At 40.3% G+C, this 23,257-nt stretch overlaps 1 protein-coding gene across 1 annotated transcript in view; it reads right to left on the bottom strand.

Annotated features, from left to right (window-relative positions):
- Positions 1-2,141: 2,141 nt before the first annotated feature.
- Positions 2,142-23,257, bottom strand: part of megf10 (multiple EGF-like-domains 10) — a 64,688-nt gene continuing 43,572 nt past the window's right edge. The window contains exons 10-25 of the mRNA XM_034125712.1: positions 22,456-22,630; positions 21,412-21,532; positions 20,505-20,668; positions 19,662-19,764; positions 18,518-18,664; positions 18,167-18,301; positions 15,752-15,880; positions 13,787-13,915; positions 12,693-12,821; positions 11,010-11,138; positions 9,945-10,163; positions 8,830-8,945; positions 7,088-7,208; positions 5,710-5,754; positions 5,044-5,247; positions 2,142-3,565 (exon numbers count right to left, since the gene is read on the bottom strand). Of these exons, the coding sequence (XP_033981603.1) occupies positions 3,399-3,565; positions 5,044-5,247; positions 5,710-5,754; positions 7,088-7,208; positions 8,830-8,945; positions 9,945-10,163; positions 11,010-11,138; positions 12,693-12,821; positions 13,787-13,915; positions 15,752-15,880; positions 18,167-18,301; positions 18,518-18,664; positions 19,662-19,764; positions 20,505-20,668; positions 21,412-21,532; positions 22,456-22,630 (2,233 nt within the window). The 3' untranslated portion in view covers positions 2,142-3,398. The remainder of the gene's footprint in view (positions 3,566-5,043; positions 5,248-5,709; positions 5,755-7,087; positions 7,209-8,829; positions 8,946-9,944; positions 10,164-11,009; positions 11,139-12,692; positions 12,822-13,786; positions 13,916-15,751; positions 15,881-18,166; positions 18,302-18,517; positions 18,665-19,661; positions 19,765-20,504; positions 20,669-21,411; positions 21,533-22,455; positions 22,631-23,257) is intronic.

The following is a 23,257-nucleotide window of genomic DNA, read 5'->3' as shown; positions in this document are numbered from 1 at the left end:
ACACAGTGATATAGATTGGAAACTGTGGTAGGTCTCATTGTACAGAGGACTGAGTTGTTTGGTGGTATGTGGATGTTTGATAATATGGTACTATGGGACGAGACAAAGAGGTCATTGTGAAATTCAGTCTTCAAATGGTCACTGGGGGAAACTCTCGCCACCAAGTCATACATCTTAATGATTGAGGGGAATTACAAGTAGCTGCTTACCAGCGCAGAAACAAAAAGAGTCACTTGTTTCCTTCATTGTTACTTTACTGTGTTTGACTGCTTTTTTGGGGACTAGTTTGGGCTTTAATTGGAAGGAAAAACAGAGTCCAGGGATTGTCGGCAGTGCTGTCTATAAAGATTGGAGAAGCAACAGTAAGCACATCTGTAAGGAGCATTGTGAAACAGCCGAGCACTGCTCAGAAGATGACACTAAATGCAAGGTTCGGGAACTTTAAAAGGTTTCCAGCAGTGCCGTCAACTAGGATTGGTCGAGCACGAGTGTGGTTAACCTCCATTTTACTACTGCATGGAGCTGAACGACCGAAAAGAAGAGCAAGCCCTCGTTAGTATTTGGTTCAAGAAGGCAATTTAGAAGAAGCAAGAGTCAGACCAGACGGCTAAATAGCATTCAAATAATAAAGCAAGGTTTCCTGCACACAGGAGGGGAACACAAAAACTGGTATAGACATACTGTATGTAGGGGTACAGTAATCATCTTACTGGGAACAATCCTGCTGTAAAAAAACACACAGAGGTCTCCCACGTTATGACACATGACGTGCCGCTAATGCATTGGATCTTCATCAGCAATAAACATCTTCACATAAATAAGAGAGAAAGTCCATCCTTCTTACTTCTTTGTCCCAGTTTGGTAAATGCAGCGGATTGACAAGACTAAGCCTCACACGGTTAAAGTGGAGATGAGAGGAAGCACCGGGCTATCGATTGTCAAGATCTGTCAGTAAAAGTTGCCGTATTGTTGCATGTCTGATGCTATCCATTTGTACCTAGGTTGTTAAAGTTCAGGTTGGTCAGTGTGAATATGTTTTTCTATTAGCTTCCGTTCAAGTTATTTAGGATGTCAAAACAATAAGCACAGAAACAAAAACAACAGATAAAGCGTTTAACTTATTTCCAGAATGATGTCTTCAGAACAGATTAGGATATATGCAACTTCTTTTGAATGGGACCATTAACCAAATCAGTGTCAAGACTTTACACAAGTAAAGTAAGTTCATACCAATGCAAAGAATGGCAAAATGCAGAGCACTATAGTACCTGCTACTCATAACGGTCAAAAAGTTGAGTTAAAATGCTGGACTCTTCTCACACTCGACGACCGCCATCTTAGCTACGTATCATATGTGACCAGTAACACAGCAATATGCAAATAAAAGTTATACTTGTGGGTTTTTTCACTATTTAAGAAACAAACCACTATACAATTGTCAAAAAGAAGCCGTCGTTTATTTTATAGGGTTACAGTAAGTTAGCCGTTTGTAATGATTTGGTACCACTGATGGCGCATTTCCACTACAGCACGGTTTAAGCGTGCCGTGCCCGTTTTTGGTTGCGTTTCCACGAGGCGTAGTTCCGGCTAGCAGGTACTTTTTCACAGTTTTTCTGGCTCTCCAAAATCGAGGTTCTTTCCGGGCCAACAACCGGGCTGAGTATGCTAAACTAGTGAGAGAATCGCTGGCAACTACAACAAAATGAACATATTTGACCGTGATTTAATTGTAATACACGTTTCAAAATGATGCTGAAGTAACAACATACTGATACCAGTTAGTAAAAACCATGAATTAATGCTTTGTCAAGTCTGCAGACAGACGGCAGGCGAAAAACCTTTTAAAATGCGTGTTTTCTGAATGGAGATCGGCTAAGCTAACGTTGTATATGCTCCGACCGTCCACACTCACAACAACGGCCTACAGACATAAATAAAGCAGCGACTATATTCGCCATGACACAGACAGTCTGTGGTTTGTACTTGTTTAACTTTTGTCTAGTTTCTGAACAGATATGAGGAGCTGTGAGCTCTGACTGCTAACAGCTAACGGCTGATGTTGGTTTTGTGTTTCGCATTGAAGATGACGTCACGGCTCCGCCTACACTGCGTTACTATAGTTACTGCCCCAGTTCCTAAACTGTAATGGAAACGCAGCATAAAGTGAGCCTGGCCTACCAAGGCCTAACGAGGCCTAGTCATACCGTACTAAGCCGAGCGAGGCCCTGCAGTGGAAAAGCGCCATTAGCTAACTAGCTAACAATGGCGATCGTTGACTTGATAAAACACTATGGTCGAAATGCATGCACTGCATTAGTGTTTACAATCCAGTTATCACCGTTCTGATCTGAAACTAGCCACACCCTTTATAATGATAAAGAATAAACTGCAAATAACAAATCAATCTTGAAAACAAATAAGAAATCTGTGCAGTACAGCGAGCCCAACATGTATCGTTCGACTGGTCAGATGAACATCCTGCCCCAAAAGAGCTACTGGGAATGGCAGATAATCATCACTGAGCTGTATGAATGATATTTTGTATGTAAGATTCTGTATGGTGTGAGAAGAGACTCAGCTCTGAACCTCTTGGATTAAACTATCAGCAGAACTTTGAAAAAATGGACCTTTGGTTTACTTACATACTAAGTTCAAACACTCTCAGCAGCTTGACGCTACTACTCTTCCTCACAAAACTTCAACAAACATCTAATCTTTGATAAAAGTTGCTAATATGGAATAAAATTAGCGAATGATTTTGTTACAAAAATAAAGATTTGACAGTTATTGAATGTTATATGTAAACATCATAAAGGCATACTTGAAACAAAGATGATTTAACGGTATCAGAAAGCCGCAATTCCTGTAACTTTTCCAAACAATCACGCTCACTTTTACGCAACGCGGTGTAGACATTGTGCGGAGGAATGGAAAGGTCACTTTTTGTATGTTCAACACCACAACGATTCAACGATGTGTGTTCATTCGTACAATTTGTCGCATCAAGACAAGCGGAAGACCCAGTTGTTGGAGAGAGAAAGTCAGACTCAAAGGCATTTCAGCCCGCCTTTGATTTAACATTTGGACCAGATAGAAACAGTTTTACGTATACCATGGATGAGACAACACATCATACGAACTGCTTGAGTCAGAGCATACGTAGACCTTACTTCCCAGACATGTGGAATGACCTACGAAGACTTTACCGCAGTTTATAAATTGCTGTAAAAAATAACAGCTGTACCTCAAAACTAACCTCCATAACCCACTTTCGTTCAGAAAAACTTCAAGATACACATCTACAATGATAGTGTCGAAGTAAAAACGACAAGAAAACAAGTGAAAGTACGTTGTGGGTGTACAGTGAGAGCTGATCTCTGTACTGAGTCTCTGAGAAATCATTCACTTTCCAGTTCTTTGGGGTCTAGGGGGGGGCTTTCTCTGGCCGGCAGGAGGTCGTAGTGAGACGGGATGTGGCTGTTCTTCGGTAGATCGTACAGATCTTGTCCAAACAGTACATGTCCATTGCTGTCTCCAGGCATCGGGATGGTGCTTACAGACGGATCTGAAATCAAGGATAGTTGAGTTGGCAGGTTATTTTCAGAGATGGCAAAAGTAAACACATCCTTTACTCAAGTAGAAGTACAGATACTCGTGTTTAAATATACTCTGGTAAAAGTAGAAGTACTGACTAAACTTCTTTACTCAAGTAAAAGTAAAGAAGTATAGGCTTTGAAATGTACTTAAAGGTGGGGTAGGTAAGTTTGAGAAACCGGCTCGAGATACACTTTTTGTTATATTCCATGGAATGCTCTTAACATCCCGATAGCAATGAATATCTATATATAAGTGCTTTGACAACAAATCCATAAAAAAATGTCATCTGTGGAAGCCGTAGTACTGTAAAAAGCACGACCAATCATTTTAGCCGGGCCGGCTAAAATAACTGGATGGCCTACCTGCCTGTCAGCCTTCCATCTGTGCACAAACTTATCTTGTGCCCTCATTGGTCATGTGCGCGTTCGTGTGTGTTGGAGGAGGGGCTCTGTAAGGAAGGGGCAGATTTTTTCCGGTTGTGTATTTTCAAATTCTAGCGCACTCGAGCTGGTTTCTCCAAAATTACCTACCCCACCATTAAGTAAAAAGTACCCATAACTACCAACTGTTTTAAAGAGTACCTGACCTCCCTTTATATTAATAGAACAATAATGTCATTGTTAGCTAATTAATGTTTTGATGCTGAACAACGGCAAAATCCCATCATCCCCTCTGTTTCAGCCCTGTTTCCAAAGTGCTGATTCTCTGTCTGTTACTTTAGATGAAAATAAGGAGCCACTCCCCACGCCCCTCTGAGAGATATTTGGTTACAAAGAACTCAATGGTGCTCTAGGAGGAGATTCAGGTGATAAGGTGGGGGGGGGGGGGGGCAAAAAATCATTATGACATCATAAAGTGGCCAAAATCTGATCAGCTCATTTTCAGACAGGTTTTTATAAAAATGGATCAGGACAAAAAGAGAGAGAATCTTTTTTTCCTGAAACTTTCAGAGTCTCTTTACACAGAGGGGACACATGTTGATGTAGAAGAGACATGAAGAAGAGGGGACACATGTTGATGAAGAAGAGACATGAAGAAGAGGGGACACATGTTGATGAAGAAGAGACATGAAGAAGAGGGGACACATGTTGATGTAGAAGAGACATGAAGAAGAGGGGACACATGTTGATGTAGAAGAGACATGAAGAAGAGGGGACACATGTTGATGTAGAAGAGACATGAAGAAGAGGGGACACATGTTGATGAAGAAGAGACATGGAGAAGAGGGGACACATGTTGATGTAGAAGAGACATGAAGAAGAGGGGACACATGTTGATGTAGAAGAGACATGAAGAAGAGGGGACACATGTTGATGTAGAAGAGACATGGAGAAGAGGGGACACATGTTGATGTAGAAGAGACATGAAGAAGAGGGGACACATGTTGATGTAGAAGAGACATGAAGAAGTGGATTTTGCATAATAGGTGACCTTTAAGCTCCTCACCAACTTCGTAGACGTTGCGTTTATGAGTTGGGCTGTTGCTGATCTCAGCGTAGGGTGAATCTCTTCTGGGCGGAGACTTCATCTCCACGTAGCCACACTCTGTGTTTTTGGCTGTGAGCAGCGGGGGGTCCTTGATGGTGGCGTACGGGTTTTCAGAGCTGTTGATGGAGCAGGAGCTGGCGTGATACATTGTGCCCTTCAGATCTGGAGGACATGAGTAGAGGAGACGGTGACAGTGAGAGGGGAACTCCAGCATTAACCTGAGCAGTCCAGGATTTATTTATTTGACTGCATATATATATATCCTTTATTTAACCAGGAAAAAGTCTCATTGAGATTCAAATCTATTTTTCAAGAGCAGCCTGGTCAAGAAGGGCAGCATGAACAAAGTTACAACAAATGAACACAAAACAATACAGGCAGACGTTCGTAAAACACAAATGAAATGGCACATTAACCAGTCAATATGCAAATAAAAGAAACTATTATAAAACTGGTACAATTTTAAAACGACTTCAATTATGGGATATAAGAGCAGTCACATCGACCAATGGATTCTTGTTCTCTGTCCTTTAAGGTGGACTTGAATTCCCCCATAGTGATCAAATCTGACAGTTTCAGCTCCTTCTGTACATTATTCCAAGCAGAAGGGGCAGCAGGACTTACCTCGTAAAGATTTCCCCATGTATCTCCTGTCAACTCCGTAGGCTCCTGGTATGAAGACAAATGGAAAGTCATTGAATGGTCTAAACAATATTTGGGATATCAAGTGTCTATGATGACAAAGTATATGAACTAGAAAGCCCTCTTCTTGTAAAGTATGATCTAACCAGTCAATAAACACACTGGATTGACCCACATTGTCCATTGATTATATGATTACTTGCGTTGAATGCAGCACTTGATTAAAGAGGACAGTCACATTATTGGCATCACATTAAAATGTAGACTTTTCTGTGCTGTAGTTTTCTACTTTTGGAATCTACTGACCATTGCAGAGTGATGATATAGAATGTGGTAGAGGCTCATTACGATACCAGCTTGCAGCATTAATGATGATATCAATGAGTAAACTGTAACGTATCCAGAGATGGCAAAAGTACACACATCCTTTACTCAAGTAGAAGTACAGATACTCGTGTTTAAAAATACTCTGGTAAAAGTAGAAGTACTGACTAAACTTCTTTACTCAAGTAAAAGTAAAGAGGGCTTTGAAATGTACTTCAGTAAAAAGTACCCATAACTAGCAGCTGTTTTAAAGAGTACCTGACCTCCCTTTATATTAATAGAACAATAATGTCATTGTTAGCAAATGAATGTTTCCATGCTGAACAACGGCAACATGACAACGTTTTCATTGGTCCCTCTTCTTTAGAGAAGACCAGGAAATGATGGATACACGGATCGTGTTCAAATCAATAGGCACGCAATGACTCTAAATAATAATGATCACGCCACCAGACACACATTCAAACTAAAGGAACCAGCCTGTTTGGGAAATGTGAGAAGTAGAAAGTACAGGTATTTGTGTTCAACATGTAAGAAGTAGAAAGTACAGGTATTTGTGTTCAACATGTAAGAAGTAGAAAGTACAGGTATTTGTGTTCAACATGTAAGAAGTAGAAAGTACAGGTATTTGTGTTCAACATGTAAGAAGTAGAAAGTACAGGTATTTGTGTTCAACATGTAAGAAGTAGAAAGTACAGGTATGTGTGTTCAACATGTAAGAAGTAGAAAGTACAGGTATTTGTGTTCAAAATGTAAGAAGTAGAAAGTTCAGGTATTTGTGTTCAAAATGTAAGAAGTAGAAAGTACAGGTATGTGTGTTCAAAATGTAAGAAGTAGAAAGTACAGGTATGTGTGTTCAAAATGTAAGAAGTAGAAAGTACAGGTATTTGTGTTCAACATGTAAGAAGTCAAAGTAAAAAGTCTTAGAAAAATAAGTAGTGGAGTAAAGTACTGATACCAGAAAAATGTACTTAAGTACATTAACGAAGTATTTGTACTCCACTACTCCCACCTCTGAAAGTATCACATGTCTCACCGAGTTCATTGAAGCACCCCTGTTGTTTAAAGTCTGCAGGCAGCGTGCCACTGTGCTCCGCCATCGGCCGTTTCCTCTGCTCTACATTCTTCAAGTTCACAAACAGCTGGTGGTTCTTGACCTGAGAAGTTAAGAGACAAACTTCAGTTAGAAAATATATGTATTAATAATAATAAACTGTATTTATATAGCACCTTTCATGCTTGACACAGCCCAAAGTGGCAATGACAGAAAATGACAATAACAGAATAAAAACAAGGTATATTCTGCGCAACTGGAAAACAGCAAGAAAACCAGAACTAAAGGAATGGATTCAACTTATGACAGAGACTGCCTCCTTTGAATATGTGATAGCTAAGAGATAGATATACACATTTATACATATTTGTATTATTGTATTTTGTATTCGGGATTGTTGGAAACGTTATTTCGATCTCTCTGTCTGTACAAACACACAGTAACATTGACATTAAAGTTGACTTTGACTAAAATGAACAACGGTAAAGGGACATTTAGACAGGTATGGGATCACTTCCTTTTATATTTAAAAGGTGTACAACATTAAAAGTGTGTCTGAGAAAACTATAGATTTGCTTACGATTTTGAAAGGTGATGTCTTTAAATTAGGGCTGTCAGTCGATTAAAATATTTAATCGCGATTAATCGCACATTTTTTCCAACAAAGTATTTTTAAGTTCAACAAGGTACGAAGTACAGACGTTGCGGTTGAAAAAATACAGCGGGAGCTCGACGGCGCAACGCGAAACGCGAAAGTGTTCCAGGAGCTCTCTACATTGTTGGCCGCACACGGCTTCACGAGGACTTTCCAGCAGTGTAGAGAAAAACAAAAAAACGGAAGAGTGATCATAGAGAGGCGAAGTCCCGCCCATCTACTTCCGACCCATGGGACCTTATTTCGGAAAAGTTATGTATTGAAGTCAATGGGGAGAGAAAGATTATCTTTCGATCCCGTTTGAATTGTGCCATGAATTACACATATGATGTTTGTCAATCTTAAAAAATCATTTCCATGTCAAAAAAGTCACAGTTTGTCGTAAAACTGTTGAAATATAAGACTATGAAAAATACGCAACTAGAAAGACTACAAATCCCAGAGTCCCGGTCCCGCATGCTGGCTCTTAGGAACCGACTAACTCCCCTTGTGTGTATGTACAGCTCTCAACATGCCCAGACTTGGAGTGATTTTCACCTCTTTTAATACTTTCCGCCTCATTCTGAAAGAAAGAAGTGAAATGTGCCAACGTGACGGCTGTCTTGGTGTGTGGTGCGAGACGGGAGATGTAGTTCATTGAGCGTTTCACACAAAAAAAAGTGTTACTTCACAGTTTTACGACACATTTTAAATGTTTTGACTTGCAAAATTATCTTTTAAATTGACAAACATCATATGTGTAATTCGTGGCACAATTCAAACGGGATCGAAAGATAATCTTTCTCTCCCCATTGACTTCAATACATAATTTTTCCGAAATAAGGTCCCATGGAGCTCCCCCGGAAAGGGAGGGACTTCGCCTCTCTATCGAGCCGTCAAGGACCACAGCGGCCGCCGATCGCCCCGCCTACACTGCGTGGTTACTATAGTTACTACCCTTGTTGTAATGGAAACGCAGCTTAAAGTGAGCCGAACTGAGCCATGGCAGGCCGCGCAAAAACTTCTAGTCGAAATGCGGCTATAGACACACACAAGCCCTGCTATATAGTCTCAAATTGTAATCCCATACCGGTCCATAAGGAACGTTGTTGACGTGCTGAGGGCCGATGCACTGGCTCAGAGTGTGGTAGCTGGGGTTGGAGAAGTAGCTGCTGGGATGACCTTCACAGGGTGGTGGGTGGGCATCTGGAAAAAGGACAAGGTCACAAGAAATCAGAGCATTAAAAGCATTTTAAGAATCAAGTGTGCATTTGTTTTGCTTACAAGCAGTCCCCCTTAATGCACACAATGTTGACAATATCTGTTTTTTTTACTGCACATATTTTATTCCATTCTATTTCAATGTAAATACTGCTTTATTTAATTTTTAATTTTACTATATATTTTCTTATTTTTTTATGTTGTGTTCTTAAAATAGTTCTCTATCTGTGTTTTTTTTACATTTTAGTTTGACTTTTTATGTATGCACCAAGTCAATTTCCTCGTACGTGTCAACCTACCTGGTAATAAACCAGTTTCTGTTTCTGTTTCTGATTCTGATTTATCCCTAGTATGCCTTTGTTGGCAGTAGAAGTGTCTTTGGTGGATGTTTGTTACTGAAAATGAGAAGATATCGAAGTATTTGGCCAACTTTTTCATGTTGTCTTATGAGTAAATGATAAATGGACTGAATTTAGATGGTGCTTTTCCAGTCTTTGTGACCTCTCATAGCACTTTAGGTCAACATTCATACAGAGGCAGAGGCTGTCACCTGCTCAGGGAAACTAACATTTACACACACTCACACACAGTTGGACAATTTGGGAGGAACTTGGGGTTCAGTATGTTGCCCAAGGACATATCAACATGTTGACTGAAGGGGCTGGGGATCAAACTTTCAATTTGATTAAAACCATTTATCTACTGAGCCAAAACCACCCCTCAACAATCTCTATGAATATCAGAAAACCATTAGCAGCTCATGTTGACCACTTGCACTTGTTTGGTTCATCCGTAAATACATCTTAGTTGCCACGGATTAACCATAAAACAACTACAAGGTCATGGTCTCCATTAAGCCAATCTGTTAGATCGTTTCCAAAAATAGTGTTGCAAGCCGAAAAACAATACATTTTTTAATAGATGAACCAACACGAGGAAACAGTTGCCTGGTGCCTTGGACATGTCACGCATCCTTTACTGTACCTGTGTAATCAGAAGTGACCCTCAGAGCAGGAGTGTAGGTCACCGCAGACATGGTGGGCTCTTTGACCTTTTGCTTCTTCCTGTAGATGATGAAGAGGAGGAGGAGGAAGAGCACCAGCAGCACCAGGACGATGATTCCTGCGATGGCTCCGATCTGATACGTGTCCACCTGCATGGCTGCGCTGGTGAGACTGTTGAGGCTTCCCACCACCACACCAGCTGCAGAGAGGAGGTCAGAGGTCAAATAATAACACTGGACAAAGTACTTATTGGGTCAAAGGCAGAGGTGGGAAGTAGTGGAGTACAAATACTTTGTTTCTGTACTTAAGTACATTTTTCTGGTATCAGTACTTTACTCCACTACTTATTTTTCTGACGACTTTTTACTTTGACTTCTTACACTTTGAACACAAATACCTGTACTTTCTACTTCTTACATTTTGAACCCAAATACCTGTACTTTCTACTTCTTACATGTTGAACCCAAATACCTGTACTTTCTACTTCTTACATGTTGAACACAAATACCTGTACTTTCTACTTCTTACATTTTGAACCCAAATACCTGTACTTTCTACTTCTTACATTTCCCAAACAGGCTGGTTCCTTTAGTTTGAATGTGTGTTTGGTGGCGTGATCATTATTATTTAGAGTCATTGCGTGCCTATTGATTTGAACACGATCCGTGTATCCATCATTTCCTGGTCTTCTCTAAAGAAGAGGGACCAATGAAAACGTTGTCATGTTGCCATTGTTCAGCATGGAAACATTCATTAGCTAACAATGACATTATTGTTCTATTAATATAAAGGGAGGTCAGGTACTCTTTAAAACAGCTGCTAGTTATGGGTACTTTACTTTTACTTGAGTAAAGAAGTTTAGTCAGTACTTCTACTTTTACCAGAGTATTTTTAAACACGAGTATCTGTACTTCTACTTGAGTAAAGGATGTGTGTACTTTTGCCATCTCTGGTCGAAGGGAGATGAGTGTGAATGATTGGACATCAAAGGAAACTGATTACACTGAGTCTCCTTCCTCTTATTATTTTGAAAGTGTTTCCTCACCTTGGTCACAGCGAGGCCCCTTCCAGCCCGGGTTGCAGTAACATGTCCCGGTCATGTGATCACACGTGGAGTTATTCAGACAGTCACACACCTGACGGCAGCCGTAACCGTACGACCTAGCAGGACACTCTGCAAATAACAAGTTTAATTTTTAAAATGTAAGCTTAAATGTAGTGTACAATAGTTTACAAGAGCTGATTATAGTTGAGATCAATCAATCAATAGGATACGGCTGTAATAGGCCTAAGGCCTTTTAGTCGCTCATAAATAAGTAGATCACTGTTCTTTATATACTATGGATGCTGGCAACAGTCACATAGTCCAAAGTGAAGGTGATGTTTGACCAGTAATGGTGTAGATACCTAAAAACCTCTCGCCACCTGAACAGTTTCTTCCCCTCCGCTACCGGTCTCATCAACAAGGCCCGGCCCCACCAAGGACCTTAAAGGTGGGGTAGGTAATTTTGGAGAAACCAGCTCGAGTGCGCTAGAATTTGAAAAGACACAGCCGGAAAAAATCTGCCACTTCCTCACAGAGCCCCTCCTCCAACACACACGAACGCGCACATGACCAATGAGGGCACGAGATAAGTTTGTGCACAGATGGAAGGCTGACAGGCAGGTAGGCCATCCAGTTATTTTAGCCGGGCCGGCTCAGATGATTGGTCGTGCTTTTTACAGTACTACAGCTTCCACAGATGACATTTTGTTATGGATTTTTTGTCAAAGCACTTAAGATATTCATTGCTATCGGGATGTTAAGAGCATTCCATGGAATATAACAAAAAGTGTATCTCGAGCCGGTTTCTTAAACTTACCTACCCTACCTTTAAGTGGGGACTTTTTGACTACAGATGGGGTCCAAAACTAGCAAGCCACATGAATGTCTGGGAGCAAATTAATTTCATATGCTACACGAATACGGCCAGGATCCGTTGAATTTTCTGAATGTTGGGTTGCAGATTAAAATGTTCCAAAGGGGGGTTCGTTTAGCATGAAACACTTGAAATAACTAAAGGATACGTTTAAAAAGAAAGTAGAAAGAAAGTGAGGTCATAGAAAACTATTTCTGCTAAAAAGTTAGCAATGATTGAGAGTCAGAGCTAAACATTTCAGATGTGTGTATCTCACACTGCACTGTCACTTTTATTCATGTACCTTTGTTATTCATGTTTTATTATCTTTGCTTTTAAATGAGTGTTTTTAAATGCCATTTTATAATATGTTTCTTAATGTCTTTCATTTTTTTAAAGCACTTTGAATTGCCTCGTGTTGAAAGGTGCGTTATAAATAAACTTGCCTTGCCTTGACACTTTACCTCAGCCACATTATAGACTCTATGCATTACATGAATGCACACAATGTACACAATATCATATTTTATTCCATTCTATAGCTATGTAAATACTGCTTTTACTATATATATATATTTTTTGTATTATTGTTTAATGTTATTATAGTTTTCTTAAAATAGTTCTCTATCTGCGTTTTGAATTTTCTTTTAACTTTTATGTATGCACCATGACATCAAGTCAAATTCCTCGTACGTGTCATCCTACCTGGTGATAAACCTGTGTCTGATTCTGATTCTAAAGTGTAAGAAACACGTTGATAAATGAAGTACACAAGACTGTTAAAGTTAAGCAACACTCAACTAATCTGAAAGACAGAAAGAAGCACATACTCTGTTCACAGTGGCGTCCCATGAATCCGGTGCGACAGGTGCAGAGTCCAGAGATGTGATCACAGTCCGCTCCGTTCCTGCACTGGCAGATCTGAGAACAGTCCTTACCGTAGAAGCCCAACGGACAGCCTGTAAGCACATAGCGTAATGTCACATAACTGAAATGCAGGTTGTTTAGCAGACAGAGATGGCAAAAGTACACACATCCTTTCCTCAAGTAGAAATACAGATACTCGTGTTTAAAAATACTCTGGTGAAAGTAGAAGTACTGACTAAACTTCTTTACTCAAGTAAAAGTAAAGAGGGCTTTGAAATGTACTTAAGTAAAAAGTACCCATAACTAGCAGCTGTTTTAAAGAGTACCTGACCTCCCTTTATATTAATAGAACAATAATGTCATTGTTAGCTAATGAATGTTTCCATGCTGAACAACGGCAACATGACAACGTTTTCATTGGTCCCTCTTCTTTAGAGAAGACCAGGAAATGATGGATACACGGATCGTGTTCAAATCAATAGGCACGCAATGACTCTAAATAATAATGATCACTCCACCAAACACACATTCAAACTAAAGGAACCAGCCTGTTTGGAAAATGTGAGAAGTAGAAAGTACAGGTATTTGGGTTCAACATGTAAGAAGTAGAAAGTACAGGTATTTGGGTTCAAAATGTAAGAAGTAGAAAGTACAGGTATTTGAGTTCAACATGTAAGAAGTAGAAAGTACAGGTATTTGAGTTCAACATGTAAGAAGTAGAAAGTACAGGTATTTGTGTTCAAAATGTTAGAAGTAAAAGTAAAAAGTCATCAGAAAAATAAGTAGTGGATATAATACAATCATATATATCAATATATATGCGCAATATATCGTATTCCAATACTTAGCATATCGTGGAATCACAATACTAACGTATCGTGGCTTAAGTATCGCAATAGTATTGTATCATGGGGAGCCTGGTGATTCCCACCCCGAGTGTGTGTGTGTGTGTGTGTGTGTGTGTGTGTGTGTGTGTGTGTGTGTGTGTGTGTGTGTGTGTGTGTGTGTGTGTGTGTGTGTGTGTGTGTGTGTGTGTGTGTGTGTGTGTGTTACTGACGCTGTGTGCAGTAGAGGCCGGTCCACCCCAGGGTGCACTTGCACTCTCCGTCGTACGCGCTGCAGTACGCTCCGTTGTGACAGTTGCAGGTGTGGATGCAGTTTGGCCCCCACTGACTGGGAGGACACGCTGAAACACAGAGAGAACCACAGGTCAGTGCTTCAGATATTCAGCCTTCATGTCCATTAAGCTTGATATTTAAAACCTGTGGTGGGATCATCTGAAGGGGTCTAGCCCTACAATCTTATTCGTGGATTAAGGAAGTATTAAGTACTATTTTGACACATTTGCACCTTATTTGACTTTATTTAACTTATACTACTAATATTTTGGAGGCAAATCATGTAGATTTGATTATTGACACTCATAGATAGCTCCTTTCCACATATAAAACATGCTGATATGCAGGGCCGTTTCTAGCTGTTTGGGGGCCCTAGTTTTTACAGTTTTTTAACTACAATGGGGGGATTCCGAAGCCTTTAAGATGATCTGTGGCGACGCATCAATCTGTTACACTTTAAGAGGAAAACAGGCTAATTTCTCGAAAACCAAGCAATTGAAACTTACAACAAATGATATTAAAAAGGTAAACAATAAGGCTCCTCTACGTCAATAAATGCAAGAGATGCAGCATTTTCTTAACAATATATAATAAAAAAATTATTCCTCAGACGTCACTCATTGGGTGACAGCCCAACGATGATTCGGACTTTATTACCCCACAAACACAAGCCACAGCTTTGCTATCATTGCAGTTTAGTTGTGTTTATATCCTACATTTGATTTTTAAGCATATAATGCTTCACCGAACACAGGAGGCGGCTTGGCTGTCTACAAATAAAGACAGCTCATTTTAATTCTCCCCAAATATATTGAGGCTGAACCTCAACTTTCAGCTTGTGCGCCCCCTAGTGGCCGCAGGGGCCTTATGCATCTGCATAGTCCTATATAGGAAGAAACGGCCCTGCTGATATGATACAGCATACTTCAAATATTTAGTCTGTATGTCCTTTTTGCTTGATATTTAAAACATGTGGTGGGATCATCTGAAGTGTTCTAGCCCTAAAATCTTATTTTGTGGATTAAGGAAGTATTGACATAGATTTATCTCTAACATTCATGTGATTTTGTTCTGGGTTTAGACTCTAACTAAGAACACAGGCACATGCACGCCTCACAATATAAGGAGGAAGACCCCCATGATATTTTAGCATGGTTTGAAATACTGATCTCCATTTTGCCATTGGAGAGATTACTGTATGTTTTAAGAGGAGCCTCTGTATGAGTTTGGTAGGGACTGGTCCCAACAACACTATACATCAAGCAGGGATGGTTAAGTGTTATAACTATGGGGAAAACCAATATAAAATAATCAGTATTCACATGTTGTCAACAAACAAGGTTGTGACTACTCCTCCCTTTTCTGTAGGTCATCGTATTATTTTATCACTATTTTTGGTACCTTTATGGTGCTTTTTTGGGTCTTTTTGACCCCTCAAACGATTTTACACACTACATGTCATTCACCCTTTCACACCTCATTCATGCAGGAGTGCCACTTGCTTTAGGGATCTAACACATTCACACTGTTGGCCATAGGGAGCAATTTAGGGTTAAGTATCTTGCCCACAGTCGAAGCAGAAAATCTTGCATCAAACCATTTCATAGCTAAAAGTAATTTTTTCCATAGCCTGACTTTTCTTTACTAAAAGAACAAATCATTCCCTCAAGAAAGTAGTATTTCAGAGCATCGTGAAATATTGTCACTATTTTTATTTTATGTTTTAATTTGTCTTGCTGTTTTATGTCCTATATATACTATGTTGCATTGTTGGAGGAGCTTTTTTCATTGCCATATCTACACTGTAGCTCCTGTGCATATGACAATAAAGCCTTTGAATGTTGAATCACAGTAACATTATATCATAACATCGTGTATCATGTGCATCGTTTGTCTGAACGCACGTTGGGAGCAGTCGCTGCCGATCCACCCGGGGTAGCACTGGCAGGATCCATCGATGGGGTTACACGTGCCGTTGTTGGTGCAGCTGCAGCGCCACGCACAGTTCTTCCCAAAGTGACCGCTGGGACACACTGCAAACAGGAGAGGGGTGTGTGTGTCAGGGGGGGAAAGTAACACATTTACTTAAAGGGGACCTATCATGCTATATTTGAATAATATAGTGTAGGACCATACCTATATAAGGCATATTTATACTTTTTTTTTTTTCAAAATACCAAACAGATCATGCATTTTAGCCATGCCTCATTTTGCTCAATTTGACAATTTCTAGCTCTAGGCAGATTCAGTGAGAACAGCACCACCTACAGGCCTGGCATATGTACTACAGCGTCTCCAGCGCTTTCGAACGGCAATGGCCGTGGCTGTCTCCTCCTGATTGGTGGAGTTGGCCCAATAGCCGTAGCGCCACCGTCCTGACGTCAGGACAGTGTTCAAATCTGGATCAGTTTTTATCAGATCCGTTGCAGACCCTTTTTTAGAGATTTGGGTATGGAGGAAAATAGAGAGGGTTGTGTTTTCTGACACTTGGTGAGTTCCCTGGAACACCGGGGACACATATTCATGTATAAAAGACGTACAAAAGTGCATTTTGCATGATAGGTCCCCTTTAAGTAACTTTTTAAACTTTTCTAGAGGCAAATAATATACGTTTTTATTATTTAACACTAATAGTTCGCTACTTTGCACATATAAGACATGCTGATATAATACAGTATGTTGCTATACTGTACTACTAATTCACCAGGTATTTGAACTGGCTGAAATGACAACATTGAAATAAATTTAAATGTATTTGTTGGTGATAAAAAACGGAATAATATTCTATAATACCGTGAAAAAACACTCTGCAAACCTGTACTTTGATAATTGAAGTACATTTAGCTGAAAATACTTCATCATCTGAGTGTTCTTTCCTCCTCTGGTGTGTTAGGGTTAATCAGACTCAGAATCCAAGTAGGTTAAAGGGAACATTACAAGAAACATAAATACAAAACAAAAAATACAATCAAATCTAATTGGAGAAAGAAACATGTCCCCTTTAAGATAAAAGTATCCTCCATTTTCAGAATCTCTGTCATATCGGTTTTCCTCCCCGGAGCTACTTGATTATATTTGGATATCAGTGTGACATTTTAACACACTAGTATTCAGTATTGGTCTCGTATGTGAGGCTGCTTTGTGGAGCAGAGTGTTACAGTGGATCAGATGCTTGTTTAATAGCTTATGGTTGAAAGCCAACATTACAGAAAGATACCAGCTTGCAGCATTAATGATGATATCACTGTAACGTATCCAGAGATGACAAAAGTACTCACATGCTTTACTCAAGTAGAAGTACAGATACTCGTGTTTAAAAATACTCTGGTAAAAGTAGAAGTACTGACTAAACTTCTTTACTCAAGTAAAAGTAAAGAGGGCTTTGAAATGTACTTCAGTAAAAAGTACCCATAACTAGCAGCTGTTTTAAAGAGTACCTGACCTCCCTTTATATTAATAGAACAATAATGTCATTGTTAGCTAATGAATGTTTCCATGCTGAACAACGGCAACATGACAACGTTTTCATTGGTCCCTCTTCTTTAGAGAAGACCAGGAAATGATGGATACACGGATCGTGTTCAAATCAATAGGCACGCAATGACTCTTAATAATAATGATCACGCCACCAAACACACATTCAAACTAAAGGAACCAGCCTGTTTGGAAAATGTGAGAAGTAGAAAGTACAGGTATTTGTGTTCAACATGTAAGAAGTAGAAAGTACAGGTATTTGTGTTCAACATGTAAGAAGTAGAAAGTACAGGTATTTGTGTTCAAAATGTAAGAAGTAGAAAGTACAGGTATTTGTGTTCAAAATGTAAGAAGTAGAAAGTACAGGTATTTGTGTTCAACATGTAAGAAGTAGAAAGTTCAGGTATTTGTGTTCAACATGTAAGAAGTAGAAAGTACAGGTATTTGTGTTCAAAATGTAAGAAGTAGAAAGTACAGGTATTTGTGTTCAACATGTAAGAAGTAGAAAGTACAGGTATTTGGGTTCAACATGTAAGAAGTAGAAAGTACAGGTATTTGTGTTCAAAATGTAAGAAGTAGAAAGTACAGGTATTTGTGTTCAACATGTAAGAAGTAGAAAGTACAGGTATTTGGGTTCAAAATGTAAGAAGTAGAAAGTACAGGTATTTGAGTTAAAAATGTAAGAAGTAGAAAGTACAGGTATTTGTGTTCACAATGTAAGAAGTAGAAAGTAAAAAGTCGTCAGAAAATAAGTAGTGCAGTAAAGTACTGATACCAGAAAGATTGACTTGAGTACAGTAACGAACTATTTGTACTCCACTACTTCCCACCTCGGGGTAACTCACCCTCGTTGCACAGCGCCCCCCTGAAGCCCGGCAGACAGTCACACTGTCCCGAGACGTGGTGACACGGCCCGACGCTGTGAACACACTGAGGACACGTCTGACTGCAGCGGTGACCGAAGTATCCCGGAGAGCAGACTGCAGGACGCACAAAAAAAAGCACTTTAAACGTCAATAAATCAGAACTCCCATTTTTAGTCCCACAGAGGGGACATTTACATGGTTACAGGAAAGTAAAGAGGCATACATAAAATACTAGAGTGTGTGTGTGTGTGTGTGTGTGTGTGTGTGTGTGTGTGTGTGTGTGTGTGTGTGTGTGTGTTTGTGTGTGTGTGTGTGTGTGTGTGGACTCACTCCTCTGACAGGTGGTGTCTCTGTATCCTGGAGCACACTCACAGGTTCCCTCGTCTGGAGAGCAGGACGCTCCGTTCCTGCAGTTACAGGAGAGCGAGCAGTTTGGACCCCAGCGGCCCTCTGCACACACACTGTCACAGTGGATACCTGCTCACACACACACACACACACACACACACACACACACACACACACACACACACACACACACACACACACACACACACACACACACACACACACACACACACACACACACACACACACACACACACACACACACACACACACACACACACACACACACACACACACACACACACACACACACCTACCTCTTAGTTTATTTTCTAGAGAATGCATGCAACCGACAACACTTCATAACATAATCTTCTACAGCCTCTTCATGTGGAACGCACGTATGACCTTAGTTTTCTCTTTTATTTTGAAATTATTTTTCTTGTCTTGTTTAACTTCCTGTCTCTATGTTTCCCCTCTTCTTTGATGGTCCCCTTGTGTTGTCCCCTTAGTGATTAGTCTTGTGTGTTGTCTGTCAGTTCTTCGTCGTTGTTGTTTCCTCAGTTTGGTTCTTAGCTTCCTGTCTGTATTATTCTAGATTTCCCTCGTCTTCTTCACTCATGTGTCCTCCGAGTTTTCTCGATTGGTTACTCGTTTTTGTTTGCTACTTTTCCTTTTCTTTGACTTTTTAGTGTTTATTTGTAACACCTTTCATTTCATAAAGCTCGTTTTTTGTTCATACTTTTATTCCCGCCTTTTTTTAATTCTGCATTTGGCTCCTGAATCCCTTCCCCTGTGACATAAAGCTATATATTGCTGACACTGAAAGTTAAATATAAGTACCTTTTTAGTTGAAGTATATTTACTCAAGTAAAACTTTTAGATACTCATACTTTACTAAGTATTTCTATTTGATGAAACTTCTTCTCCACTGCCATTTAGAGTGAAATATCCTACTTTATTTAGTTGAAATAGATAATTACCAGTTACTTCAAAATGAAAACACACAATGAGCCCCTACACTAAACCACATTAGCTTGAATTGTGAAAAAAGTGATTGTGTATTTCTGGTATACTTTAATTAGCACAGAAACATATGAACATTGTAATAATTATGATTTGTTACCGGTCCATCCAGCCAGACAGCGGCAGTGACCCGTGGAGTGATGACAGCCGTCAGCATGGCTGCAGTCACAGCGCTCCGTGCAGTCCAGACCATACGTGCCGTCCTGAGCAGAAACACAACCAGAGATATCATTTAATATAACATTCTGCAGTCAGTCACACTGTACGGTATACTACACTGCTACAATACTGCACGATATACAGTATAATTAAAGTGTACAGAATAAGGTGTACAAATGTCTGTTTCCTCAGAGTATCCACAAGTGTAACTCTCACCCTAACAAAGTGTGATGCAAACAAAATGCCTTGGATTGGATTTTAACAGGCTGCATCTTATGTAGAGTAATATGAAACAAAGTATTTTCGTTCGTACGTAATTGTAGTATTTTGACATTATTAACAAATTATAGGTTGTTTTATTACCATGTCAATTGTCAATGAGTATTATTATAATTATTATTATTACTACATTCGTTTTTAATCAGTAAAACCACTGTAAGCCCTTTTTAATTGGCTTCCAAAAGACAAACCTTTTACGTAAGTTTTTTAAAAATTATTATTTTGGGTTTGTTATCATGGGTTTATAATACAAATAAAAAATATAGCTTACAGCAAACTTATATCAGGTGATAATATGAGATGTTGTGTTAAAACTTTGTGATTTGTAGTGTTAAAAAAAAACTATTATCCTTTAAGAAAATCCTTTAAAAAATGGATGCATGCTTCTTAGTTAACATTAAGCTGTCTTTGGGTCTTTTGTTCTGTTACAAATGTAAATAAAGGTATTCTGATCGTGTGTGTGTGTGTGTGTGTGTGTGTGTGTGTGTGTGTGTGTGTGTGTCACCTGGCACTGCAGCTGGCACCTCTCTCCTCTCCACCCTGCAGCACAGCTACAGCGACCCTCCAGAGCGCTGCAGGACGCTCCGTTCACACACAGACAGCTGCGGTTACAGCCCAGACCCCAACGCCCACTGGGGCAGCTGATGGAGCAGTCCACCCCGTGCCAGCCTGGACAACAACAACAACATCACACACGCCTTAGTTCAGATGCAATGTAAACAACATCTATGTAACATCAGACGATAGAACAGATATATTATTTCCTTGACTGGAAAATGTCATTTAGAAGTAATATTTAGACTAAGACGTCTAGTGGGGGTTGATGGAGCAGTCCACCCCATGCCAGCCTGATCAACAACAACAACAACAACATCACACACACACGCCTTAATTCAGATGCACTGTAACATCAGCAGATATACTGCATTGATCGATACAGTACATAAAATATGGTAAATGAAAGAATACAAAATAAACAGTAGATATTTACAAATCAACAGTAGTTTTCAGTCATTTAGAAGTAAAACACACACACACACACACACACACACACACACACACACACACACACACACACACACACACACACACACACACACACACACACACACACACACACACACACACACACACACACACACACACACACACACACACACACACACACACACACACACACACACACACACACACACACACACACACACACACACACACACACACACACACACACACACACCTTAGTTCAGATGCACTGTAACAACAGAGGATAGAACAGATATACTGCATTGATCAAAAACGAATACATTTAAAATAAACAGTAAATATATTACGAATCAACATAGAAAATATAAATATGTAGAAAATAGACCAATGTGGTATTATGTCTCCTCTCCCTCTCCTCTCCTCACCTGGGGTGCAGGAGCAGGATCCGTCCACAGGTGAGCACAGCGCTCTGTTCTTGCAGCTGCAGGAGGAGGAACAGTCTGCTCCGTGACTTCCTGTCGGGCAGGGCAGCGAGCAGGTGGGACCCTGAGACCGTCGGGTAGGACATAAACAGTCAGACACACATCTCTGAATTTCAGTTTCACCCACAAGTGCTTCACATCTGACCTTTTAAACGTTTTTTCCCCTCATCTGCCTTTGTATGTTGGCATCAAAGAACACCGCTGACATACTGTGTGTTTATTCATATTAACTGTCTGTTCAAGTTATTTGTCATGGCATAAATTGAGAGCAGCATCAAGAGCATGTGTCAAGCAGCCAGAATGAGAAATCTGTTGTTTGTCATAACGAATGTTTAAGGATTAATTTGATGTGAAATATATATTATATTATCTAAGTGTGTGGAAGCACTGGGGGTATGTGTGTGTGTGTGTGTGTGTGTGTGTGTGTGTGTGTGTGTGTGTGTGTGTGTGTGTGTGTGTGTGTGTGTGTGTGTGTGTGTGTGTGTGTGTGTGTGTGGAAAGGTACACTTTGGTTTATGACACTTCATACTGCTGCCACAAGAGGGTACTAAGGAGTCATATTCTTAAGAATAGCACCTTAAAGCAGTGGTGGAAAAAGTACCTAGATCTTATACTGAAGTAAAAATAGCTATACTAAATCGTAAAAAATACTGAAGTAAAAGTCCTGCATTCAAAATCTTACTAAAGTCAAAGTAAAGGGATTAAAATGTAATAAAAGTAAACAAAAATGGGTAATGGTCTCGAGGTGATCAACCCATATACTGAGTCCCACATGAACCTGACTGACGTCCTGAGGTGTGTTTACCGTGAAGCCCGGAGCACAGAAACACTCGGCTGGGATTCAGGCAATGGAGTCAAGTAGATTTTTTAGTTATATCCAGATATCACAAGTCACACATTAGTCTGGAGGTGATGAGCCCACATACTGAGTCCCACACGTGTCCTGTATGTCTGATGAACCTGACTGACGTCCTGAGGTGTGTTTACCGTGAAGCCCGGAGCACAGAAACAGTCTCCGCTCACACCGTGGCAGTCGGCTCCGTTCTGGCAGCGGCACGCCTGCTGGCACGACTCTCCGTAGAACCCTGGAGTACACGTCTCGTTGCAGTAGAGTCCGGACCAACCGGGCCGACACGTGCACTCACCTGACATCGGGTGGCAGCTGAGAGGAGAGGAAAACACACCATGGTGAGAAGTTATACCTAACTCCTGTTTATTGTTTGCTGCTGTAAGTCTATTGTTGCCTCTCAGATTTAGAAACACTGAATTTGTATCATCCTGCTCACAGAAACTGTCCTGTTCCCACTTTTCTAAGACCCTGAACCCGTATGGTCCGACCCAAAGCTAGTGAAACATTTTCTACACGTTGACAATTAATAATAAACATGGAAGAAGACAATAGAGACATTCAGAAAGAGAGACATTCAGAAAGAAAGAAGTCAAATGTGTCAATTACATAAAAAAAGAATAACACAGCCTTAGCTCAAAGCTTTAGTGGACCGTTACTAAAGGACCTAATGATGTTTTCCCTCCACTTATGTGTGGTGACACAGGTTGAACCAGGCAGTGTGTGAGTGTGTGTGTGTCTGTGTGTGTGTATGTCTGTGTGTGTGTGTGTGTGTGTGTGTCGGACAGCTGGTCCACCTGACACACAGTCCCATTGAGCCGCAGCAGGACAGCTGTCCTCTGCAGACACATGCAGAGCCAGCTGTGCAGCGACCTGATCACTGCAGTCAGCTGCCCGCACACACACACACACACACACACACACACACACACACACACACAC

This window comes from Trematomus bernacchii, unplaced genomic scaffold (assembly GCF_902827165.1).
Source record: "Trematomus bernacchii unplaced genomic scaffold, fTreBer1.1, whole genome shotgun sequence".
Lineage (NCBI taxonomy): Eukaryota > Metazoa > Chordata > Actinopteri > Perciformes > Nototheniidae > Trematomus > Trematomus bernacchii.
The sequence above is the reverse complement of the archived record's forward strand: the minus strand, read 5'-3'. Positions and strand labels throughout refer to the sequence as shown.